The 27330-nt window shown below is 42.6% G+C and overlaps 1 protein-coding gene and 1 long non-coding RNA gene across 9 annotated transcripts in view; one reads left to right on the forward strand and one right to left on the reverse strand.

The window, feature by feature from the left end:
- Positions 1–12938, reverse strand: part of Ccdc68 (coiled-coil domain containing 68) — a 48175-nt gene extending 35237 nt beyond the window's left edge. Inside the window, exons 1-2 of one of the 6 annotated variants that reach the window (XM_085676449.2) lie at positions 12785–12930; positions 8616–8668 (exon numbers count right to left, since the gene is read on the reverse strand). Coding sequence is in view for 1 of the 6 variants with exons in the window: in XM_085676451.2 (XP_085532577.2) it covers positions 12035–12112 (78 nt within the window). In the remaining 5 variants the exon portion in view is untranslated. Of the gene's footprint in view, positions 1–8615; positions 8669–12034; positions 12762–12784 lie in introns of those variants that run through there. The other 5 variants (XM_048419490.3, XM_048419489.3, XM_048419491.3 and 2 more) reach the window with 5 other exon arrangements.
- A 1793-nt stretch (positions 12939–14731) lies between these two features.
- LOC146891880 (uncharacterized) overlaps positions 14732–27330 on the forward strand; it is a 28314-nt gene continuing 15715 nt past the window's right edge. For all 3 annotated transcript variants that reach the window (XR_014996918.2, XR_014996917.2, XR_014996916.2), the window contains exons 1-2: positions 14732–14865; positions 15453–15580. This is a non-coding gene — a long non-coding RNA (uncharacterized LOC146891880). The remainder of the gene's footprint in view (positions 14866–15452; positions 15581–27330) is intronic.

A 27330-nucleotide genomic window follows, 5' to 3' on the forward strand; every position in this document is an offset into this window, starting at 1 on the left:
CACCACCACCACCCAGCTAGAAGCGAATCTTTAAAGGTTATTAACCACCCCTTTTCCTACTCCCTCTCTCTCTGCTTCTTGGTCTGCCATGTTGTCACCAGCCTCCACTCGCCACTCCTGCTGCTCTATGTTCCCACCAGGATGTACTGAATTCTTTCGGAAACCAGTCAAAATGGACTTTTCTGCCCTTACATTGTCTATGGTCACAGTGATACTAAAGTAACTAACAGCTTCCACATATGAAGTTTTGCTGTAATGCAGCTGGGGCTGTTGGCCCTCACAGAGTCTCTGATACTTTGGCCCTACAACAGCACAGGTGGGCATTACCACAGAAGCAGTACACAGCAAGCAAAACTAAAATATTTACTATCTGTTCATTTCCAGAAACAAAAAAGAAGTCTGTTGATGCTGGCATCATGGGAGGGCAGGGAATAGGGGTTGTGGCAGTAGGCAATTGGATGCAAGCAAAGCCACCACCAGCTTGGGCTGAGCTCTTTTTGCCACTGAAGCTCGGGTCTCCACAACCTTATGAGTTACTTTCATTTTCCGTTTTCATATGGGCTGCACTGTGTGCTTGGGATGCATTGTGTGCTTGGGATGCATTGTGTGCTTGGGATGCACTGTGTGCATGGGATGCATTGTGTGCTTGGGATGCACTGTGTGCTTGGGATGCACTGTGTGCTTGGGATGCACTGTGTGCTTGGGATGCATTGTGTGCTTGGGATGCACTGTGTGCTTGGGAGGCATTGTGTGTATGCATTACATCACTAAACTAGAGTCACCAGGAAAAAAAAAGCCCCTGCTTTCTTCATCTTTCCTAATCTCACAATCGCATTGGGCCCATGTCAGAGACCCCAAAATCTATTTTCTTCTCTGCTTTCATTCCTGATAACAATGACATCTTCTCCTTAATCCCGGATAAGTGGTCCTCAGTGATGTTGCCCCCAAAACACCAACCTCCTTACTTATTACTTGTAAAAGTTACATAAAAATTTAGTCTGAATTTATATATAGGTTAAAAAAAAGGGGGGCAATCCCCAGTGCAAATGGGTTGTAGTTAAAGACTGGGTGAAGGAGGCACTCAATGAACCGATGGGCTGTAAACATCAATGTTACTGCATTCATGCTTTATATTCCTAATAACCTCAGGAGATGAGCCACCCATGATGGTGAAAGACCAGAATAAATCCAGACCCTCTAGCAGGAAGAGTAGAGCCAAAAATCTAGATTAGCCGGTTCAGTGACTCTGTTCCAGAAAATAGCTGACCATAAAGATAGATTATAATCTTGAGAATAGTTTTGAGAAACGAGGAGTTACCCCCTTATGATTATCACCGGTATTTTTGGAATTTTCCAATGATGCCCTCCCTACCCCCTTTGGGTTGTGGTTTCTTCCCCTAAATACCCCTTCTCCCTGCTACTCGGGGGTCAAACTCCTCTACCCCTGCATGGGATGTGAGTCTCGGCCCCAGTGCACTGGTTCTTGTCAATAAATCTCATGTGATTGCAGCAAGGACGGTCTCTCATGAGTTTTTGGGGGGTTGTCTTATCTCGAGACTTGAATGAGAATCTCCCCACTCTGGGGTCTTTCAACAGGGGGGACTCAGGCCCCTATGGTTTAAAGCTTTACATCCAATAGTAGCTATATGAAATTAAGTTACATTTCTCCTTGATTCAGAAAACTTTTGTGCCTACAGTCCCTGAGTGAAATAAAGAAATTCAAGATGAGGGGGGGTGGCGGTGCACGGCAAAGTCCAACCTGCCATATGGCATTATCATCCTGCGGAAAATCCATGTTAGCATTTTATTTCAGCCAGAAGTAGATTAGACAGATAAAATTTTCAAAATAAAACACAATCAGTTAATTAAAGTGAGGAAAGGCTTTATTTGTTTTATGCTAGGATGGATTGAAGACAGCTTCCATGTGGCACCATGCCAAGAGGAGGTATTTCCTATATCAGGCCTTGCAAACAAGGCAGTGGGGTGCTGGGCAGATAGTGCTCCCGCCATGCCTCTCAGCCAGAGCAGCATTGCTTTGTCTTACCATACAGTGTCTTCCCTAGAGCTTCCAGGGAATAAAAAGGGCTCTGTGACTAAAGGGTTCAGAGGGAGCTCTCCTAGCTTCCTGGTCCATGGATACATCACCACACCACCCAGGAAATACTCGGCATGAGTGCTCCCCCATGACTCAGGGTCTCAGTTTCTTTTATGGTAAAATTCGAGTAATATTAACTATTAATAATAAAAAAATCGAAGGGATAGTTTGGGAATTAATATTTGTCAGTCACTTAGCACATATAATACATAATAAATGATTTACACATGTTTGTCAAATGAGTAAATAAAATATGAGGCACTTATCCATAATTAATGTTGAAGAGCAGTCTGAGTGATTTTGTTCCCATGGGGGAAAAATTAGGCGATATTGGAAATGTCTGCATTGTGAGCTGGGCTATGCATTTTGAAACTAGCAAATTACAGCAGCCATTCCTTATTCCTAAAGAATTGATAGTTTGTCACCATATCCAAATGATGATGCTATTAATAACTTACAGTCTACACAGCAAAGCGGACATAGTGGGGTGCATTGTTTTCTGTGAGATAAACCAACATACTACTGGACCAGGATGATGTAATTAAACACACTTCACAGTTTAAGACTGGAGAAGAGCTGAGAGGGTATGAAATAAGTTCATACAAGGCTTTGCTACAGATCTAACTGTGACCACTCTCCAAATTTCCAGGCTGAAGTTCTAGGCTCTGGTGTCTCAGAACACATTTTTTGAAATAGGGTAATTGTGTGTATAGGGACATTAAGTAGAAATGACCTGACGCAGGGGCAGCACCGACCTTCCTTCCAGTTGCAGATACCTTTATGTGTAAGGTGGGTTTAGAGATGAACTCATTAGAACAAGGCCATGCGAAGATGAAGGCACACATGGAAAGATGCTTCTACCAGCCAAGAAGCACCAAGGATTTGCCTCAAGCCTCTAGCAGCCTGAAGGGACACCAGCAACCGACTCTTTTTCATGTTCTCAAACAGATCTAACCTGCAAATGCCTTGATCTCAGACTTCCAAACAACAAAACTCCAAGATGGCAACTTTCTGTTTAAGCCTCTCAGCTGGTGGCTCTAGGCTAGAGCTGCTATAGGAATCTAATACAGGGCTATTTGTAGTCAAGAAACATTAATAAAGGCATTTCTTTTCTTTACCTGATCGTTCATCCTTTCTTGTAGTAGAGATTTCCTGAACTTTGCCGTGTAGGAGCTGTGTCTACAGGGTCAGCCTCTGAAGACTGCTGCTTAGAACTTTGAGTTCAGCAAGAGACGCGGAGTGGGGTATATAAATATGTGGGAGGGCAGTGTACAGAATAAAGGAGACTTGGGGAGCAGGATGAAAGGAGGTGCTGTTTCGAATAAACACAAAGGAAGTCATCCTAGATAGGTACCACTGGAGAAAAGTCTGGAAACAGAGGAAAACTCATGGCTACCTGGAGAAGAGAGTTCCAGCAAGGAGGGAGAAACGGCAAGGCAGATTTGCCTAAGCTGGTTCTGAGGGTATCAAGGCAGACAGCACAAAGCAACTGGCACTGGATACCCAGAGCTTGACTTACCCCCAGATTGATGGAATCATCGTTTTCATTTTGCCCAAGTCTTGAAAGAAAAATCCCCCCCACAAACCCAAGGAGAAAGAAGCAGGAAGTAGTGGTGACCATTGGTCCCCCAAGGCATCCTGCCTGCTCTTCCCTAGTTCTAATCTTGTAGAATGAGCCTCATAGGGGGCCTCCCACCTTCCAAACTTAGTTTTTCAACTTCCTCACCAATTCCCTTGCAGCCGAGTCTTAGGCAAGATCGTCCAGTCAGTTAGGGTGTTCTGTAAGCAGGAGCCCCGACTGGTTTTGCCACATTTTTCTGAGTTTTCAGGTTTCACAGTTTTGGCTCGGTACTAACAATATTGTTTGGTTTTGATCACTAGGATATACGTGTGCTTTGATACTAGCTAAACTGTAAAAGTAAGTTAGAAGAAAAGTCCTACAGGATGAACAGATTGTCGGAGGAGGGGGCCACATTTCTCCAAGTCTTGAAGAGAATGTTTATGCCTGGAATACTAAGTAGCCCACCTGCTCTGTGACATTACACAGAGCAATGGTGACATCCAGTGTCTGACTATAAGCCTTCATTGACAGGGTTTACCTGACAATGAAGCACCAAAGGCATGCATGTAACACAGAACCCACGTTCTGCTTCCAAGCATTTCACTATGATATTCTTAGGAAGGGTTAATTCTGCCCAACCATGTGTTTATTCTTCAGTACACATGCACAAGTTTGTAGTATATGTAAGTCCTAGAGGAATTTCCTAGATTAGAATATAGGTATTTCTTTATTGTTACTGTAAGCACAGCATACTATATAATATATATGTATCATAGGAATTGCTAGCTATTATACTTGCAGGCCTCTCCTCTCTGCCCCTAGTATTCTACATCTACTTTTGTTCTATCTATAATCTCTCATCATCTCTCCCTTAATTTGTCCCTTTCCCATAGAAAAGGTACCTTTTCTAGTTTCCTGGCCTCCATTTGGGCTCCAGGTTAAATACCCACAACAAAACATTTGAAATTAGAATCCACATGTGAGGCAAAACATAAAACAATTGTCTTTCTGAACCCAAGTGACCTCATTCAAAATAAATGTTTTCAGTTTCCTCCATCCATTTGCAAATTTCACTTTTCTTTGTGGCCGAGTGATATTGTATTTATGTATAAACCACTTTTCATCCATCCCTCTGTTGGTGAACATCTAGGTGGTTCCATTTCTAGCTACTGTGAACACCACAGCAATGAACACGGAAGGCAAATGTCTCTGCAGCAGGTCACAAAGTCTGCCGGGTATACGCCTAGGGGTAGTATTGCTAGGTTACATGGCAGTTCTATTTCTTGGTTTCTGAGACACCTCCGGACTGATTTCCAAAGTGACTGCCACTAGTTTATGGTCCCACCAACGACGCATGAGTTCACCTTCCCTCCATCCTCCACATCCACAGCAGTATTTGCTGACAATTGTCCTCCTGATGAAAGTCCTGACTGGACAGAAGAAGAATTCTAGAGACCTTTAACTATTCATTCCCTGACAGCTGAGGATATTGAGAACTCTTAGTGTTTCCTTGCCATTTGCATCTCTTCTAATAAATTTTTGTTCAGTTCCATGGATTACTTTTTCCATCTTTCCTTCCTTCCTTCCATCTTTCCTTCCTCCCTTCTTTCCTTCTTCCTTCCCTCCCTTTCTCTCTCTCTTCTTTCCTTGAACCCTCCTCTCTCTCTCTCTCTCCCTCCCTCCCCCTCTCGCCCCCCCTCTCTTTCTCTGTCTCTTTCTTTCCTTTACACGCCTACAGTAGTTTCCTCCCTCCTCTCAGTTCCTCCCCCAATCCCCTTCTGCCCCCCTCCCATCCACTCCTCTTCCATTTCTATAAAGAACAGGGCAGGCCTCCCATGGATATCAACAAAGCATAGCATATCAAGTCACAGCAAGACTAAGCACCTCCCTTATATTAAGACACAGTCCATTTTTAATTTAGTTTAAATTTAAATTAATTTTTAATTTAATAACATTCTTCATGTTTAGTACAGGGAAAAAGCAGGGAAGGGGAGGGTTAACCTGAAGGACGATGGTGTGAAAAGCCACGTGGAAGCTACTCTTTCTCAACCCAATCTAAAACTACTAGTTGATGGGGTAGTAGAACACATGCAGAAAGAAGAGGGGGAATACCAAAATAATACAAAGGTTTAGCAAGAATGAAAGCTGGGGAATGAATGAAAGGAGGGAGTAGAAAATGAGTTATCCAAAAGTAAGGATGTATGAAAGCCCTGAGGTTAGAAAACTAATTTTAAAACACAACTTAAAAAAAACAACAACAACAAGATTTTGAATAAAATTAGTATTGGTATAGGTCAGGGAGGCCCAAGGGTCTCTAAAATAACACAGGCTATTGACAATTGTCATTACCTTTCACAAGCCATCATAATTGCATGTTAAGGCCCTATCGCTAAACACACTGCCTACTTCTAAATTGATTAAGAAATCAATCTTAAACCAACCAGGAAACTTCCTCCTCTTGACTAGTCTTCCTAGAGAGCTAGAATGTGCTATGTTGACTACAGGAAGAGAAAAGTTAGCACTGATCTTATTTGGGGCTGGATCCTGCATGCTGACATTCCAACCTACCAGGCAAGGAGCTCACTGGTGTTATTTAGCCTGACAGTTATGGGGTAAAGAACTGCTTTCTGAGGCCTGCTCCACAGGATGGAATTTCATGCCTTGTGCTGTAATCCTGGTCAAATGCCCACAGCTGGAGGGGGTCTTAGACCGGGGTAGAAATTGCTGTTGTTATTTTGCTAGGTGAACTTGTCAAATTGCCCTCTTAATACCGTGTCTATACCCATAGACCTGGGCTGCTACCAACCTGAGGCAGAGATGTTTCTTTCTGAGGGGGGCAGTGGCCCATGGACACATACCTGGGCAAAGCTCTGGGGATAAGGTAGGGCCTCATAGGCTGTCTTTAGACCTTGTAGGTGTGTCCTTGAAGGGGAGCTTGGAACTCCCAGCTCCTTCCTCTTCCTCTTTTGCTAGCAGGTTGTGAGCTTTGATCTGCTGTATGCTTCTACTCTGAGGTAGTGCCCAACCTAGCAGTGGCAGAGCTGACTGATTTGAGACAGAAACCTTCAAAACTGAAAACTAAAGCTTTGTGTGCTGGATACAGATCCATGGCTTCTTAGGTACAGGGGTGCAGGAAAGGCTGACTGTGAAAGGGATATGGAAGACAGGGGTCAAGTGACGACAAACTGGTCCACATTGGGACGTGATGGTGTTTCTATGACTCTCTGAAGCTTACAATGCCCTACACTGAAAGGGTAGTTGTGAGACTCATTTTACTTCCGACACTAAAACTTTTCAGTACTAGGGGGAAAAAAGGACAACTAAGATTTTAAAATCCAAAGATCTTTACTGGGTTTATGGGAACTGGAAGCAACAGTTGACTGGATTTATTTTCCTTCAATAGAATCATTGGTCACACTGGTCTGGGAGGGAGTTTATTGGGAATGATGCTTGTCTTGACCTGAATTCAGTCTCCCAGAACCCATGTAAAACAGAAGCTGGGCAGGGTGGTACATACTTGTGGTGCCAGAACTAGGAAAGCAGAAACAGAAAGATCTCTGGGGTTTGCTGGTCAGCTTAGCCTGTAGTTTCAGGACAATGAAAAACCCTGTCTCCAAAAGTAAGGTAGATGGCACCCGGAATGACATCTGAGATTGTCTTCTGGTTTCTACATGCATATAGACACACATGCATAGGCCCCTACATACACACTTACACCTGTAACACACACACACACACACACACACAAAGAAACACAGATACACACATACATATACTCACATATAATCACTCTCATATATACTTACATACACTCACACACATTCACACATACACACTCAAATATATACATGTACACACTCAGTACTCACATACACACACACTCAAAGATACACACATTCACACATACATCCATTACTGATGACAAGAAAGTGTAAGTAGCAAAATAAATGAATAAATAAAACACTATCAGAGTCCCAGAGTGGGCCACTGTGCAGCTCACAGTAGACTAGACTATAGGGAGGGTGGAGAGCTGATACTCTGTGCACCATGGGAGACACTGTCCGGTGTGATGACAGAGACAAGGAGAGCCTTCAAGAGTATCAAGACAGTAATCACTGATGTCCCCTGGATATGTGCCGGGCACACTAAGGAAGGAAGCAGTTAGGTGATTTTCACTCTCCCTCCTCACCTCCAAATTCAATCCCCCAGCCTCATCCCCAGCTCTGTAGCCTTCTACCTGCTGAGGCCTCCCTTTCTTGACACTCAGCACCAGAGGATCACACCGATCTTCTCATATGGCCCTTCTCACCACCCTTTGTCAATTCCCACTGGCGTTCTCTGGAAACCCTCTGGTCACCTGAGCCAGGGCATTAGCTCATCAGGGCCCTGATCATATCCACTCATCCCCAGCTCTGTAACAGACAAGCTGTGTGGCCTCTTCTCCTTCTCTGGCCCCATCCTCAGGGATCTACACAGATCCCAGTGTCACACTCTGTTGTCCTCCCTCCAGAGAACCCACTCAGCCCCCTTCTAGCCATCCTCATTCCTAAATGCCAGCTCCCAATACCCAGAAACACAGACCCCCAGTGGATCACACTTGGCAGGATCTCAGAAGTATTCCTACCATGCAACCCACAGGTTCATGTTCTCCTCAGAACAAGAGAAGACATCAGAGAGCAAGGAACAAAATAACCAGGCAGCAAAGACAAGACCAAGTATCAGCACCTAGAATTACAATTATCCCAAACCCAGATGTTCAGGCACCAGCCTAAAAACACAAGTAGCAGCCAGGACAATATGTCTCCACTGGAGTTCAGCAACCCTACTACAAGAGGCCCAGAAATGCTCAGAGAACTCTCTGGAAGAGGATGTGGAAACAATGTAAGAGCCCGAGGGGATGGAGGTCGCTGAGAAAACAAGACCTTCTAAACACAGCGGAATAGCACACCCATGACTCACAGGCGCTATGACAGCGTGCACGGGGCCTGCACTCATCTGTCTCCAATGGGCTCCTAGAAATAAGAGAGGAGGACACTGGCTTCCATCCATAACCGAAAAGCTATTTCTATATAGTCAGTTGCAAATGAAAAGTTACTTTTCTCCAGAAGATTCTCATGGGCGAACAAACCACTCTTAATTAAGTCCCATACCTAGCAGGAAAACTAACTCAGTGGCATCTTTACAGGTTCTTTGTCTCATAATGAATTGTCAGGTCTTTTTCTTTTTACTCTTTTTTGATCTTACAGGCCTTTTGTATATATATTATGACTTCCACTGTGTGTATGAATGTGTGTCTCTGCGTTTATATGTGTGCCTTGTGCTTTCCCGTAGGCTTTTTCTTCTGTTCGTTTGACCTATTTATTTTGCTTGTTTTTTATTTTATCTTCTTTCCTTTTATTATTATTTCTTAGATGCCTGTTTGTTTTCCAAAGAAAAACAAAAGGGTGTGGATCCGGATGGGAGCAGAGGAGAGGAGGAAACAGGAGAAGTAAGGGGAGGGGAAAACTATCATCAGAATATATTGTTTAAAAAATACCTATTTTCAGTGTAAGGGGAGAACAAGAAAGCTAATCATGAGAACTGAGCACTAACATAAAAGAGCAGGAAGAAATATGAGAACTATGCAAGAAGCAGATGAGTATTTACAGTAAGATTTAAATTGGACCCATGAAGCTTCAACTCCTCCTGCAGCATCAACCCTTACATCCTAACCCTTCCGGATGGTTTTCTTGAGGCCCTTTACAGATTATTGAAGCAATGACTATGAAATCTGTTCAGAGCCTGAAGCAGCCAAGATCTTTCTTTTTGCTACCATTTGTGCTCCTTTCTGTACAATGAAGATGCCTGGCTTTCCCCAAACACCATTCTACCTTGACTCAAGTGATAATAGGAAGATACCAAAGAGAGGCAGAGAGATGCCTGGTGTTGGCACTATGGACTTCCTCCTGCCCATCTTAACAATGCAGGTGAACTGGAGGAAAATAATGGGAAGATGCTCCTGTTGAGCCTGTTGAGTTCTTCCTCTTGGTGGCTGCACACAGCGTGAAGGACACTTCCAACCTAATTCCTGAAGTGCATGTAGGGAAAGGATGAAGGTGGAATCCTGGATAAGGAATAAGCGAGGCTGCCACTGCAAAGCTTTTCAAAAAGCACCTGTTCTGTGACCTTTCAAATCTTTGCCAAGGTGGGAAAGGCAAAAGGTATGACTGAGATCAAACAGTAAGGGTTTCTCAGAGGACCTTCCGGAGGCTCCTCTGAACATTCCAAACAGAAAGAAATCCTGAGCTGTAAATGAGAATACATCCAATACAGAAAAATAATCTTATTTGATTCAGGATATCTTGCTCTCAAATGAAGGTTGTTTTAAAAAAAAAAAATTCTTGCATTCTAAGTTGCCAAAAAGGGAGACCTCGAACTATCTTACTGTCCATGTTTTCTGCGGTGCGATCTTTGAGTAGTGACAGAAAGGCACTCACTGAGATATTGTCTTCTCTCTGGTCCTCAGAACCCATCGGCTCCAGCAGAGTTTCAGCTCAAATACAGAAAAGACTTTTAGCCTTAGCCAGCACGCATCACCCTCCTCCGAAGGCATCCAGTTCCAGCACACAGCAAGGTAAATGGGGGCCTAGAAAGCAGTCAGCTTCCTGCGTCCTAACTAAGTCACCCCCTTGTTTTTGCAACATTGAAACATTCTTACTGAATTTCCAACACAATTTCACACAGAAAATCCCATTGTTTACCAGGAATGGGATGATAAAGTTGTAATGCTCATATTAAAGATTGTAGTAGGGATGTAGTTCAATTGGTACTAAACTTTCCTGTTATGCACTAAGTCCCAAGTTTGATTCTCGGCTCTGCAGGAAATCAGATATGTTTTAGAGTATTTTAATTGCACCTCCAATAAAGCTGCTTTCAAGGAAACTGAATAAGGATAAGAATAACTTGAACATAGCTGATTTGCCCTCTATGTGGAATTGCAATAATTATTTCTATGGTCTTCTAATTTAATGGAGGAAAAAGTTATGTGAATAGGGTTTTCTTAAATTTTAACCATTTTTCTTTATTTTTTTCCTCTGGAATTACCACTACCTAGAGAAACACATTTAGTCTTTGGTTATTTTTCAGGAAATAACGTTTGAAATTTTATGCTCAATAGCTCAATGTTAATAATATTAAACCTAGAATTCATAATTTCTAAGTTTTCCCCAAATCTATAGGAAGTAGAATAGCATCGGCCCAAGCAGCATGGAGTTATTCTCCAAGTTGTAGATTTAGTTCTCAGTGAGGAAAACGTCTTTTGGAATGAAGTTTCTCTTAGCCATGTCAAAATTGGCAGGTGGTTGTTCGTATGTTTTCTGGCATATGATCGTACATTGCTCTGGAGGGATCCAGCGCTACATAACCAGACAGAACTGTGTCTTCTTGTGCCTTCAACATGCAACACCATGGCAGGGAGGAACATCATACTGACCTAAAGAATGTATGATCCAGTCCACAATTGCTTAAAGTGTTTTCTAAAGCTGAATGTGTATAAACGACCCTACTAATGTTTGCCTTCCAAACCCACACAGAGGACAGATTTTGCACTTAGCAAAACGCCAGTTTATTTGAACAGGTTATTAAATTAATCAACCACAAAATACTCTTTGGCGAGTACAACCCGAATGAATCCACAAGTTGTTTGCAGCACATTTTTGTGGTTATGAAATGCTTCAGTCATCTAAATTGGATGCACCTGTCTCAGTTCAAAAGCCATAAACCTACAACTTTAAGCACTTTTTAATTCTCTTGAAAATCCTTTCTCTATCAGCAATTTTCCGAAGTAAATGTTTTTATAGCTTCGGCCAAATCCAGCTTACGTTTTAAAGCATTTTGGCCAAAACATGGGTTGCACCCCAGGCTCTCTGCTGGAACACATTTGAAACAGCCAAGCTCAAAGATGATATTATGTGGATTTATTAGGGTTTCAGCAACTATTAGAAAGTCAACGAAGAGTGCCTATGTTTATTTTAAAGAACAAATTAAGAATATTAAGAAATCTGCCTGGGCCCTAGGCCATCCCCCTCCTTTTCATTATTTCTGGAGGTGAGGAGTCATAAGGTTCTCATCCCTGCTGGAGACACAAATTCCTGGGCTCCCTCCCTTCCCCTCCCCATCCCCCTGCATGGAGAGACTGAGGGAAAAGGGCAGCCCAGCAACAACAGAACAACAGCACCAATTGTGCGCACCTGACACTTCAGCCCAGCTCAAGTTTCTGGAAAACCAGTCTTCAGTAGTACTGAATATTTAATGACATGGGGTAACGCCCGGAGGCTAGATCACCTTTTGCCCTTCCTAAACTTTCTGTTTGCCATTCCTAAGCTTCTAATTCAGCTAACCTTTATACAGCACGAAGGGAAGGGAGCAGGGAGGCTCGATCTTTCCAGTAAAATAACTGTGACGTGATGGTAGAACATCGCTACATCCTGGACTGGAGGCGTACTCTCCGATCAGAAGTTTATGTTCATTCTTTTCCTTCCCAAAGCGGCTGAAAATTCACAACGATCCACTTTAGCACCCAAACTGTTCCTGTAGGTAATTTTGTTCGCTGGCAACGCTGTCTCGGGGCCCGTCTGAAATCTAGGCTGAACATTAGTAGAAACAGTTCGGTAGTGGGCTGTCCCCTTGAAGCAGCTGCAGCTTCTTCGCGAGTCAGAACAAGTGACACCTTCCTCACCTTTCCTGCTAAAAATCGCGGAAGCAGAAACTGCAGCTCCAATGAGCTTGCAGCGTTTTCCTGGGTTTCTCCAGGGTCACTGAAACAGGCAGACAGGCCTCTTGGGAGTTCTGATTAAGGACTGAATAACAACAGCCTAAATAAATAGGTGTGTGTGCCCTGGGGTGGATTCCTTTGTAGGAGAAAGGCAACTTTCTCTCTTCCTTGAAACTTCTGTAAGGGGAAAATCCAAGCCCAGAATAGAAAGGTTCGAAGAAACACCCTCTTCACCTCTCTAAGACCGTTTCTCTCTTTTTCAGGAAATGTCCCAGGGCGCAAAGCTCCGCGGGTGACCCGCTCCAAGGTCACCTGGGTCCCCCCAACCTGGCGCGTCTCTGGTGCAGCCGCAACTGTTTGGGGCTCGCCTGCCTACCTTGGAGGGCGCTCAGCGCAAGGCCCCGCCTGCTGCCGAAACTCAGGGAGGGAGATCCGGGGGTGTGCCCAGGGTCAGTACCCAGCTGGTGCAGTTGGCGATTGTGGGCAGCTAGAGCTCAGTTAGGAAGGGCGTCCAGGGCAGAGTCCGGGACTGGGCGGGCCCCTGGGAGGAGCCTCTGCTCTCTGATCCCTTGGAGGCGGGCAAGTAAAAGACAAATCACCACCCTAAGGGGCCTGTCCCAGGAGAGAGGTTCTAGAGGAGGGGCCCTCGTTGGTGACGTTCTACAAGCACCTAAGTCCATAAACTTACCGTGTGTGTGTGTGTGTGTGTGTGTGTGTGTGTGTGTGTGTGTGTGTGTGTGTGTGTGTGGTGTGTGTGTGAGTGTGTGGTGTGTGTGTGTGTTTTAATAAAACTTTATTTGGTGGTGATTTGAAACTGAACAATTGCAAAACTAGGAAAAATTCCCTTGACCCCTTAGCCAGTGCCAAGGTCCATATTTCCATAGAGGTGGGCTTACCAAAACTCAATATCCATTGCTATTAACAAAACCCAACTTTTTGCAGATGTCACTAGTTTTTGAGCAAATATCATTCACCCCCGCCCCAAGATCCTGTTCAAACGGCTATGTGGCAGTAGTGTAGGTCACTTTGACTCTACTGGTCTGTGACAGTTTCTTAGTCCTTCCTTGTCTCAGTCAGCTTTAGAGATCTGAGGCATACTTGTAAGGTTTTGTAAGTAAGACACCTGCTTGTCAGGTACCTTTCACGCGTGGTTATGTGTATACCAGGAAGATAACCACAGGGACGCATTCCCCCTCTTGTCCCATTCGCTAGTGGTCTGCAGGACAGCAAGATGGCATTAGCAAGGTTGACCTTGATTCTTTGATTAAAGTCAAACCAGGCTAGGTGTCTCCACGGGTGGTTGCGGTTTTTCTCTTATTGCACCTTCTTCTTTGCATTGAAATCATGCAGTTCAGTTTACTCCAAGTGAGAGGAAGACTGAACTCTACTTCCCGGGTTATCCAGACATTATCATTTAAAGTTTTTTTTCTTATCTCTCATGTATCTGTACAATCACTTACAGCAGTATGGACCTGTATATTTATTTATGGGGAACCATTTCAGCTATTTTCTGTGTCCTTGAAAGTTCATAAATGTTTAGGTCTTTGAGGGAGAACAAAAACAAAGACACAAGCCACTTCTTCCTTCATTCCTCTCACATTTACCAGGACACCAAACACTGCTGCCCAACGCTTCAATAGCAAACGGCTTTTCAGAATTTTTCCTTTGAACCCAATGATCCCAACACATCTGCTGGAAGGAAATGGTATTTCCCAACAAATTGATTTGTGTGGAGGATGGCCCAATTGGAGAAGTGAAAGTTGATAGCCCCCAAATTTTATTCATTTTTATAAAGTCAAAGAAACAGTTGTAAAATCAATGAAGAGCAGTGAGAAGGCTCAGGAAAGAGAAGCACCTGTGTGCAATTCTTCCCGCTTAGACTCAGTCCCCAGATCCCACAAGATGGCGGGGAGAAGCCACTCTCAGCAGCTGTTTTCTGACCTGCTCAGACATGATCAGTGCACATATATTTACACGCATGCATGCATACACACTGGATTAACTAATTCATTAATTTAAAAATAAACGAATGACATTCTCTTTGCCAAGAAAGAGCAAAGAGATTAAAGTCAAAATGATCTTCTTAAGGTGATGACTCTCGGTTAATTTTCTGTTCACTAATCCACGTGACTCTGTTGAACTCGTCCATGTGTGCCTGCAGAAAAATCCATGACCCAAAGATAGTCACGGATGTTTACTCCTGGCTTAAACACAGAAGTTCGGATGCTACCAACCGTTTGTTCTTTTGCTTTGGTTTACTCCTGTTTGGTTTTGCCAACCTCTTCCTTAAACATCACACTTCCGCCCCTGAGCTTGAGTCTCACTCTGCTCTTGGCACCACCTTACTGACCAGGATTCCTCCGCCTCTCTTTCTAGCCAGAACTTCCTCAGAACAGTACCTCTATTTCTTCTCGGACCCAGTGGTGTTCCAGGTAATCATGAGGAGCTAAACCACAGGTGACTGACTTCCTACTTGACAACTGTGTTTTGACTTTATAGTTAAGGGTTATCAGATTTGCTCATAGAGTCAATGCTTAGATCTCAAATGACCATGGTCATTTAAAAAGGAGATCTTTTTTAAACAGTTAGGTCCTGGGCCCTGTGGGTTTGGTATCCTTATTGGAAGAAACAGGAGAGAAGAAGTCTGTAATTTGAGCACACAGCAAGGAGGACACAGAGGAGGAAGAGGGTCTCATACATCACATCTGTGTGTGCTTTGATTTTGACCATCCTGGTCTTTAAAATGTAAGAAATGAAATTGAGTATTCAGCCGGCTAAATATAAACCTATGGCATTTTATTATCACGGTCAGAACTGATTAAGACAATGTCCTTGAAGAAATCTGCAAAACCAGATAGAAAAGCTAGAGTTGGTGTACTTTCCTAAATCCACAGTTTTCTGGGTGTACAGTTTAGGAGCTAACAACAGGTCGAGTCAACCTAGGATAAAGGATACTAGCTGCAGGAAAAACAGGGGTGGGATACGAGGAAGAAGGTCCTGGGAGCGTTAGCTTTCACTCACCTTTTAATGTTATCTTTGTGAAGGAAGCATGGAAAGAATCATTATAGGAACTGAAACCTTCGTCACTGTCACAAGCTCATGGGCAAAACATCTAGCAAGTACTTAGGAACAATAAGCATGTCTCTCTGTGTATACAAGTCTGTCTGAACAGGTAAGTCTTTTATATATGACCTCTTTTACATCACAGATGTAGAAACCATGACATAACCAGATGATATTTGAAATATCTACCTACTGGTTAAGCAATAAAAAAATGTTAACCACAGTACACTGTTGGTATGTCTGTCAACCAGCTGAATGTGAGCCCTAGATATCAGTATTGGCTGCCTTTTAGCAAAACTAGATGGGTAAGGCTAGGGATACATGTCAATGGTAATCTGGCTGCTTAGTATGCACAAGGTCTACATTTGGTTTTCAGCACAAAACAAGCAAACCATCACCACAACAATGCCATACACACACAAATCTAATATGCTCCCAGAAATGCCATTTCAAAACACTCTGGTTTATATAGCTGTTTGAACTTAAAGTTCTGGTTTCTATGAACTTTCTTACGTTGATGAGTTTGGCTTTCACCTATCCTGACCACAACTAGAGTGCTAAGCATCACTCCCTCTGCATTGTGAACCTTCCCCATGTTAAAGTTTCTACAAGGCTGACTGGCCGATTACAACCTGTGTGTTCCTGGAGAGATGGACCATCAAAATCACAGAATCAAATTATCTGTACTTGTCTTTGCCCCTCTTAATAGCTGTCCCTTGCTCAGCCCTGTGATCCAACATCTATCCTTGTATGAGTAGGCAAATCTCTTTAAAACATGCCAACAGCTCTCTAGCTTTCGCCAACCCACAAGTTAAGAGTGTCACCTGGTAACGTCTGAGGTCTGTAGCAGAGACTTTCCTGCTTTGCTGTAACCTGCCTGCCTGAGTTCGTTGCAGTGGATTTTAAATATTTTATTGTTCAAAAAATGAATGATGTCTGTGTGTACACATTTGTGTGTAGACACATGAGTGCAGTGCCCTCAGAGGCAGAAGGGAGCATTAGATCGCCTGCCGCTGCAGATACAGCTGGTAAGTCTTCTGGGGAAAATGCTGGACTACAGCTCTTGGTCTTCCAAAAGAGTGGAATGTGCTTTTAACTGATGAACCTTCTCTCCAGTCCCACCAGTGTATTGTAAAACTTGCTCGATTCCCGTAAAACCGTGATAAAGTCATTGCCACATTGAAACATTGGATCTCGAGGAGCCTAGATTTGTGTTCCTGAGCAATGGTCACATATGTGGCTGTCGAATAAAGTCACTTATTATTGCCTTTGAGGTGAGAGTTGTATTTTGGAACTGACAGCTGAAATATCAACTTTAAATATTTTTTCCAGAGATTGTCTGAAGGAGGGATGTGAAGCTGAGAATAAGGCTACAGGAAGGCGTGTACCTAGAGCGTCTAGCTCAGGCCACTGTCTTTATTCTCTTTTGTCTACATTCTCTCCCTTTATCTTTTCCACCCCAGAGGATTTCAATCGCACCTCAACAGTGTGTGTACTCTTTACTTCTGCTGGAATAGAATGGATCCTTACAGATTCTGGAATTCAACTTTCTTTTTCATTTTTCTTTTTGTTTTGTTTGTATGTGTATTCACATGTGTGGATACATATGTGTTGGAATGCACATACATTCATGTGCATGTTCATGAAAGGACACAAAGTTGATAGTGTGTGCCTTCCTTGAACTCTCTCTACTTTGAGGCAGAGTCTCTCAGCTGAACCCAGGGTACCTACATCTACTGCTTAACTTGCCCTAGGGATCCTGTCTTTGACCAGGAGTGCTGGAATGACAGGTGGCCACCACACTAGCCAGGCTTTTATTTGGCTTCTGGAACTTGAAACTCTGGTCCTCGGGCTTTTGTGTCAATTGCCTTCTGCACTGAACCAACTCCCCGGCTCTGACCTGAAGCTTCCTTATCTGTCTTTCAACTGCACTTAAACCTTAGCTTTGGGACTGGAATCTGACCCAGTTGGCAGTGTGCTTGCACACTGGCTTCATCTGTGCGGTTGGGTCTCCAGCATAAACTGCATGTAATGGCATGACCTGTACTCCCAGCACTCTGGAACTGGAGGCAGGAGGATCTCAAGTTCAAAGTCATCCTTGTCTACATGGGGAGCTGCAGCAGAGTCTGAGCTACATGAGAGCCTGTCAAAAAGTTAGAAGGAGGAAGAGGAGGAGGAGAAGAAGAAGGAGGAGGAGGGGGGGGAAGAGGACGAGGGGGGGAGGAGGATGAGGAGGAGGAGGAGGAGGAGGAAGAGGAAAATCCAGCATTATGGATTCATCTCTTCATGGCTTTTAGGTTATTTTCTAGTGGGCTATAAGGGGCTTACAGTCTGGTTGCCTTTCTGGGGCTACCCTGTTTTAGAAGTTAATTGTAGTTTGATTTCTATACCTCTGTTTCTGGGTTGGTTATTGTTCTCCTTTTTAAATATTTATTTTAATTTAAAAAGCCATTTATTTTTAGTATTTTTGTTCTTTTTTAGAATTTATTTTATTTTTGCATTGTGTGTATGCTTGTGTGTGCAGCAGTGGGGGAGAAGGGAGTCTGTGCATGTGAGGATCAGGGCTCTTGGAGTGCAGAGGAGAGTGGGTCCGCTGAATTTGGAGCTATGGGTTGTTGTGAACCTCCATCCCTGGGTGCTGGGGATTGAACTCAGGTCCTCGGCAAATATAGGAAATATAGGATACAACTTGGAGTCTGCTGAAGGAACCATGTAATGGGTAAGACTCCTAGAAAGTGACCCAGTGGTGGGGAGTCTTCAGATTTGAACAAAAGTGTGGAGATCTTGCTATGGAGGCTATACAGCATTGTATAACTTGACAACACCCTTTCTCATCCCTTCTTCTCTAGGGCATGCTTCCTTCATCCCTCTCTTATCACGTGGCCACTAGTCACCTAGTACTCTGTAAATCTCTTGAGGCTGTGAGGGCGAATTGTGCGAGGCAATGTTCAGGTGAGCTGGGTGACTGCAGGCAGGGATACAGCCCCTCTGGCTTCAATTCTGTAAAACGAGCCCCAAATTTCCTGTTTGCTTCTCGCTACTGCTTTGGCTGCTTGCTGATGGGCTGATCCTGTTCTTCTCAGTTCTGATCCTAAGAAAGACTTTGATGAAACCCGAGTTTTCCACTTTAGATCTAGCAAGCTTTTTGCCCCAGATCTCCTTTTTAAAGGAAACGTGCTATTGAGATTTGCGCTAACCCACAAAAACAGCAACAAAAACCAGCCATCACCTCAAAGATGCCAATAGTGTATTCTGAAACCAAATATGAGCAGGTGTATCCTGGAGAGACAGAGTCAAGTTATTCCAATAGCAAGTTACTCCAGTAGCTATTCACTGCCAATAAGGTGATGGAACAAAGAGAGGCACCAATCAAATTATTTTTAAAATATATTTCTGAAAACATTCAGGTAAGTGGGTTACAGCGAATCAGGGACATCAGACATTATCCGATGACACTTTTATCTTTAGATTTTGGGAAAGCTGTGGATCTATCTGTGCAACCCAAAAGGCTTTACAAAGTAATCACAAGACCATTAGGTCACATTCAGTAGTGATGCTGAGATAATTCAAGATAACTTGTGTATGAACCTGTAACATACCAACTCATGTCAACCACCAATGTGCTAATCCATCAATCAGCTGGGTAATAGTTTACATAGATGTAGCTTTTGTTCTTGAGAATGTCAGTTCACGTCAGAAATTGACTGCCCTTGAAGTGAGTGTATGGTACCTCCCCTCTTTGAGACTCAGTAACTATGCAGTGGTAGCCTCTGTTAGAGAAAAGTCAACAGGGATGATGGTTCTTAAAATAGAAACTCCTGGTGGAAAGCACCGTGACTCACACCTTCAGCAAAAAGCAAATAACCAAGGAATAAGGTGGCGGAGCTTGCCCTTGGGTTGGGCAGTAATCTGCGGCACAACCCTCACGCATTTCCTCCTCTTCCTTCACCCAAGGAGGATTCTATGATGGCTTTTTTTTTTGGTTACCTCCATAAAAAGGGAGAGCTATAACCCGAACCAAAAGACTCCTTTGCGTGATCGTGGCTAAATTTTATTTACTTGTGACTCTTAAAAAATATTATCAATAATAATAATAATAGAAAGAAAGAAAGAACGAATGGAAGAAAGAAAGAAAGAAAGAAAGAAAGAAAGAAAGGAAGAAAGAAAGAAAGAAAGAAAGAAAGGGGAAAAAGTGAAAACTGCCAAATAAGGGAACTATCACAAATGTATATTTGTAATTGAAAGAGCTGTTTTCCATAACTTAGTTCAAATATTTCAAATATCTGTTCTTGCCCAAATATGTCAACCAACAGAAGTTAAAGGAGAGGGGCTTAATCTAATAGCGGCTAGGGCTTGTGAGCAGTAGGCTTTGGACACAGTTTGGAAGTGAAGAACTACCCCAGGACTGTCCTTGCTCCATGCCTTCTTCAGAGATGCTCCAGAAATTGTTTAAGGGGTTTCTGTACCTGAAAGGGCCAGTGTCTCAGTCCTACTGTCCTCAACAAAAAAAAAAAAAAAAAAGAAAGAAAGAAAGAAAGAAAGAAAGAAAAAGAAAAGAAAAGAAAAAGAAAAAGAAAAAAAACTGTGCTATCCACTTGCCCCAGTCACTATTTCTTGAAAATGTATGATTTCTGCTTGAAGCTAGTTGACATTTAAATTGTTCCCCACCAGTAGTTCATGCTTTAGCAAATCGGCTTTACACCAGCTAATGGAGAAAGATGCCTGTGCTTCTAGAAAAAGGCAGTTAAAGTTTGGAACAAGTTTCACACATTATGACGTTATCTTAGTTAGTATTCCATTGCTGTGAAGGGACATCAGGATCTAGGGAACTCAGGAAGGAAGGCATTTAATTGGAGGCTTGCTTAGAGTTTGAGAGGCTGAGTCCATTAACATCACGGTGGGTAGAGTGGCTGCTGGCAGGTAGACAGGTGCTGGAGAAGTAGCAGAGAACTCTGCCTCCTGATCAGCAGGCAGAGACACTGGACCTGGTGTGGGCTTTTGACATCTCAAAGTCCACTCCAAGTGACACAGTTCCTCCAAGGCCACACCTCCTAATTCTACTAGACATTCAAATATTCACGCCTACGTGGGCCCTTATTCAAACAACCACAGATGTTAATGCAGACTTCTGTTTCAGAGTCTAATGTTAGAATGAATAGCCATTTTTGTTCTTGGCAAACTCCTGGGCTATGATGATTTTGTGGTCATTGCTCTATCCGAAATTTTAATTGCTCATCCTATAACAGAATGTGCTAGGCACAATGATTCTCTACCAACTCTGTCTCTGAACAACATCCTGGTCAGGAACACCAAAGAGATCTGTGTCTAAATTAGAACCCTGGGATCTAACACTTCACAGTTGGCCAAAGCAGAGACTAAAAATGGATTTTATCAGCTGTGTTCTGTTGCCAGGAGCGGGTCATGATCAGGCTATAGAGAATGCAACCAGAATACTACAAGAAGCGAAATGCCAGGCCAATGGCTTTCAGGCTCCACAATGTGATGTTATGAAACTGAGTCCACAGAAAAAGAGAACTACTTCCCAATCAAGTTTGATTTCCTCCAGTGAAACAAAATAGATATAATTACTAAAAAATCAACAATATAAGTAATAAATAATATAGAGTCTTCCTAAAGAAGAAAATATGTGATCATTTCAAAACTGTGAGGAAAGTATTTATTAAAATGATTATTTACTCTAGACCTGTAGGGTCCATCCTTGCTCCCTGCCTCCATCCCCTGGGGACTCTACAGATCCTCCCAGGAAGTAACTTTCTTCCTTCATGCCATCCCCTTGTGTTAGCCACCAGTACCTGGAGGCATTCTCTACCTGTGAAGCTGCTGGTCACGCTGACCTAGGAATCAGGTAGCTCATCTTTATTTTCCTTCCTTCCCTCCATTGTCAATTTCCAGACTTATCTCTAGTCCTGCAACAGACCACTTGAAGGAACCTATTCTCCCTCACTACTTTCACTCCTTCCTTGGGGACAAACACAACTTTCCTTCTTCCTGCGGACCCTCTCAGACCCTCCCCCAATACACACTCTCTGCCTCCATTCTAGACTACCTTCTATTCCTTCCTGTCAGTCCCCAACACCAAGAAGCACATTCTCCCCTAAACCCCCAGTGACCACGTGTGGCAGGGACTCAGAAGCACTCTACCAGGCAACCAACAAGCACCACACTCTTCTAAGATCCAGAGACGGCAACAGAAAACAAGTAATGGAACACCAACCCAAAAAAGACAAGACCAGTTAGCAACACCTAGAACTACAATCATCCTAAATCCAGATACTTAGGGACCAGGGCAAAAACACAATACCATCCAGTGCAATGGTATTGTGTATCTCCACCAGAACCCAGATAACGTACTACGGATTAAAACTAAATATCACCAATGGCAGAAGCAATAGAAAGCATACAAACTCATGGAAACTAAAGAACTCACTATGAAATGAAAAATAAGTCAAGATAGAAATTAAGAAAATTAAAAACATCTTAGAACTGAACGGAAATGAAACCACAACCTGCTCAGATCTGTGGGACAGAATGAAGACAGTTCTAAGAGACAGGCAAGGTGACATCTGCAAGTGCCTACATTAAAAAAAAAAAAAAAACATTGGACAGACTCATATTTTTACCTTAATAGAACATCTGAAGGTTCTAAGAAAAAAAAGAAGAAATAATGCCCACAAGAAGTAGACAGAAAGATGTTCCAGCTATATGAACATTGCTGGAACAATTACCAACAAAATAATTGGAAATATTTTACTGAATTATTTACTAAATTATTCACTAATTATTTACTGAATCCAAGAAAACATTAAGAAGATCATCCACCATGATCAAGTAATCTTGATCCCAGGGACGCAGGGATGCTCGAACATACTTAAATCAACAAATGTAATTCACCATACAAACAGTATAAAAAACAAAACCTACATGATCATCATGTTAGATGCTTGAAAAGGCCTTTGATATAATTCATGATAAAGGTCCTGGAAAGATTAAGGACACAAGGAACATAATACAATAAAGGTAATTTGCAGCAAACTCATATCCAACATCAACCAAAATGAAGAGAAATTCAAAGCATTTCCACTAAAATCAGGAACAAGACAAGGTTGTCACCTCTCTATATATGTATTTAACATAGTACTTAAAGTCTTAGCTAGAGCAAGAAGGCAACTGAAGAAATTAAAGGGGAACAAAAAGGGGAGGGGAAGTCAAAATCCTTTATTTGTACATTGTATGATTGTATATGTAAATGACCCTAAAAACTCCACCAGGAAAATTTAACAGCTGATAAATATATTTGATAATGTAGCAGTATACAAAATCAACTGACAAAAATCAGTAGCCTTCCTATATACAAATAACAGACTAAGAACAAATTAGGGAAACAGTCCATTTGCAAAAGCCTCAAAAAATATCTTGGATTAACACTAACTGAGCCAGTGAAATACTTGTATAATAAAAACTTTAGGAGATTAAAGAAAGAAATTGAAGGGGGCTGGAGAGATGGCTCAGTGGTTAAGAGCATTGCCTGCTCTTCCAAAGGTCCTGAGTTCAATTCCCAGAAGCCACATGGTGGCTCACAACCATCTGTAATGGGGTCTGGTGCCCTCTTCTGGTCTGCAGACATACACACAGACAGAATATTGTATACATAATAAATAAATATTTTTTTAAAAAAGAAAGAAATTGAAGAAGATACCAGAAGATGGAAAGATCTTCTATGTTCATGCATAAGTAGGATTAATATACAGAAAATGAACATCCTACCAAAAGCAATCTACAGAACTAACATAATCCCTAAGGAAAGTCCAACACAATTTTTTCACAGAACTTGAAAGGAAAATATTCAGCCTCATACAGAAACACAAGAAATCCAGCACAGCTAAAACATTTCTGAATAAAAACAGAACTCTAAGATTTGTCACCATCCCCAATTTCAAACTGTACTACAGAGCTATCATAATAAAAACAGTATGATACTGGCACATAAACAGACGTGTTGATCAATAGATTAGAACTGAGGCATATAAAGAAGCCCACACATCTACAGACACTTGATTTTTTTTTATAAAGAATCCAGAAATGCACACTTCAGAGAAAATAAAAAGAGCATCTTCGACAAATAGGACTGGTCAAACTGAATGGCTGCATGTAGAAGATTCTAAACAGATCCATACTTAACACTGTCCACAAAACTTAGCTGCAAATAGATCAAGGGCCTCAAAATAAGGCCAGACACATTGAATCTGTTAGAAGAGAAAGTGGAAAGTAATCTTGAGTTCATTGGAGCATGAAAATATTTTCTGAACAGAAAAATATTAGCACAGACACTAAGATTAACAATTAATTAATGTGACCTCATGAAACCAAGAAGCTTCAGGATGGCAAAGGACACTGTCATTAAAACAAAATGGCAGCCTCCTACAGAATAGGAAAAAACATTTATTTACTAACGCATCTGATCAATACATACAGAACTCAAAAAACTAGACATCAAGAAAACAAGCAAAATTTGAAATAGAATACAGATCTAAACAGCGATTTCTTAATAGATGAGACAAAAATGACTGAAAAACACTTAAAGAAATGTTGAACACCCTTAACCATCAGGAAAACACAAATCAAACCCACTTTGATATGTCATCTTATACTAGTCAGAATGGCCAAGATCAATAAAAACAAGTGACAGCTTAGGCTGGCGAGGATGCGGAGTAAGGGAAACACTCACCCATTGCTAGTAGTAGTCCAAACTTGTACAGTCAGTGTGGAGGTTCCTCAGGAAGCAGGGAATCAATCTGCTTCAAGATCCAGCTAAGATGCTCTTAGGTATACAGCCAAAGGACTGTACACAGTGCTACAGAGATACTTGCTAACCCAATAGTCAGAAACTGAAAACAATTTCTTTTTCTTGAAACTTTTTCTTGAAACATTTCTTTCAACGGACGAATGGATAAGTAAGATGTGGTACATTTATACAATGGAATATTATGCAGCTATTTAAAAAGTTATAAGATTCTCAGGTAAATGGATGGAGCTAGAAAAAAATCATCTTGACAGAGATAACTCAGACACAAAAAGATAAGTATGGTATGCATTCTTTTATATTTAGAGATTAGCTGTTAAGTCTTTGATAAGCAGGTTCAATTCGTAGAGCCACAGAGGTTAGGTACAGAGCAAAGGACTAGAGAAAAGGGAAGGATCTCCCTAGGAAGAGAAATAGAATAGATAGTTATGAATTGGTGCGGAGGGGCTAGAATAGGAGGATTAAACTGGGAGGGGGAAGGACAAGTGGAGTAAGGGAAGCAATACAGGAAAGATGGGTACAATTAAGGGTCTAATGAAATCAAATATGGTATAAACTTCCTAAAATATATGTATATACGAAAGGAATCTAAATAGGATCCTCAAATAATCGGGGAGACACAGACCAAATTAGATATCTCTCACCACCAAATAAAACCTCTGTTGCCAGGAATAGGTTATATCTAATCAAATTGTTGGTAAAAGGGATCCCATAAAAACTTCCAAACAACCAAAACTATCGCCAAAGTGATTTGTCGCTCTTTACAAACTGACTGTAAGACCCTGATGCTAAAGAGAGCACCTACATAATTCATTGACTATAAAAATGTCCAACTGCTGCTTACCTGGAGTCTTCACTCCTACTAAGCAGTGTTCATGTTACTGGAAGGTACTCTACAAGTTACCAGAAGAAAAGGTAAGCATTAGCTGTCTTAGTTAGGGTTTCTATTGCTGCAGTGAAACACTATGAACAAAAAGCGAGTTGAACAAGAACTGCTTTATTTGGCTTATACTTCAGCATTGCTGTTTATCAGTGAAGGAAGTCAGGACAGGAACTCAAACAGGGCGGGATTCCAGAGGTAGAAGCTAATGCAGAAGTCGTGGAGGGGAGCTGCTTACTGGCTGACTTCCCTTGGCTTGCTCAACCCACCTACTTATAAAATGCAGGACCAGCAGTCCAAGGGTGGCCCAGCCACCATGGGCTAGGCCCACCCCATTGATTACTAGTTGAGAAAATGCCTTACAACTGGGTCTCATCAAATGGAGGCATTTCCTCCACAGAGGCTCCTTCATATGAAGGCTCTGGTTTATGTCAAGTTGACACAAAACCAGCCAGTACCACTCACTTCTTGTCCACTCGACACAAAAAGACACCACTATTAAGCCACAGCCTTTCCGGTTTTACTCATTCCCAAGATCTCAAGAATTTTAAAAGGCCCACAGTCTTTACCAGTTCAAGCACATTAACACTTCAGTATCTTTAAAATAACTAATCTCTTTGAAAAGTTCAAGTCTTCCAGCTGTGGGCTCCTTTAAAAATTAAAATTAAAGACCTTCTTAAAGAGGAAAGAACCAGGGCACTGTCACGATCTGAATCAAACAAAACCAAACTCTCTCAGGATAAAGAACTCAATGCCCAAAGATCTGGGATTTACTCATGACCTTCTGGACTCCTCTGAAAGACTTGGGTCGCTTCTTCAGCTCTGCCCTCTGGAAGACACAAAGTTTATCTTCTAGGCTCCAGTTGGCTCCACTCCACAGTTGCTAATGTTCTTGGTGGTCATCTCATGGTACTGGAATCTCCAAACTGCTAGGGTCTCTGCTGCAACTGGGCTGCACTTTCATCTACAGCCTCTCCTAGGCTCTCTTCATGGTGCCAAGCCTCAACTCGTTTGCATGAACCCCTCAAGCCTTGGTCCTTCACCTTCAGCTGCCACTGAGGCTGCCACCAATGGTCTTTCCTGCCGCTCACAGTGCCAAGCCTTAGCTGCTCTCCATGACCCCTTCATGCCTTCAAAACTAGTGCCACCTGGGTGAGACTTACACACTACCAAGTCCGGCTGCCAGCACAAGGTACAATCTTGGCTGCCTCTGGAACAGAACTTCTCTGTGCTCTCAGGAAATGTCCCAGAAGGTTTCACTTCAGTGATGCTGGCCTCCTATTCACTGCTAATTTCTCAACTCCAGCTGACTAGCAAGCATCAAGTATCCCAGCAAAGTGAAGTTTTGCATTAGTAGTTCTGGTATCCTCTTAATCACAGCTGGTTCTTCAGCCCCTGCTAACCAGAACCACAGGATCTTGATTCAAAGCAACAAACTACCCGATAGTCTTTAAACTTCCCTCTGAACTTTCACAAGTCAGGCCTCCATCTTCTGCACTGCTCTCAATATTCTTATTTTCCAAGTTCCCACAGAACATCCCACTGAGGTCTCCACACTCCAGGACTCTTCTAGGCCAGAGTTCCAAAGTCCTTCCACAATCCTCCCCCAAACATTGTCAGGTCTGTCACAGCAAAACCCTGCCGCACGAATTCTGATTGGTCTCAATAATAAAAACTTGGAGCCAACTCCTAGGAGGCGAAAGCTGAAGGACCAGAGAAGCAGAGGGTCTGCCGCTGGAGTTCTTACCTCCACCAATACTCAGACCAAAGGGGCAACCCTGTCCCTCTGAATCCTCAGACTGCATGCCCTGACTCCTGTCTCCTTCTGCCTTATATTTCTCTCTCCATCAGTCCATACCCCTTCCTGTCTCCACCTCCCTAGTACTGGGATTAATGGTGTGAGCCACCACCTCCTGACTGTTTCTCTTTGAGACTGGATCAATCTAGTGTAGCCCAGGGTAGTCTTGAACTCACAGAGATCTGATGTGGGGTTCCTCTCTGTATGCTGTGAATACCATTGGTTAATAAAGTAACTGCCTTGGCCTGTTGATAGGGTAGAGCAGAACTAGGTGGGGAAAACTGTTGGGGACTGCAGACCACCAGACCCTGAATTTCTTGTAAACTTCTTGTTTTCCTCTGCTCTGAGCAGCCTGCAGCT

Source organism: Myodes glareolus, chromosome 13, assembly GCF_982192425.1.
Source record: "Myodes glareolus chromosome 13, mMyoGla1.1, whole genome shotgun sequence".
Lineage (NCBI taxonomy): Eukaryota > Metazoa > Chordata > Mammalia > Rodentia > Cricetidae > Myodes > Myodes glareolus.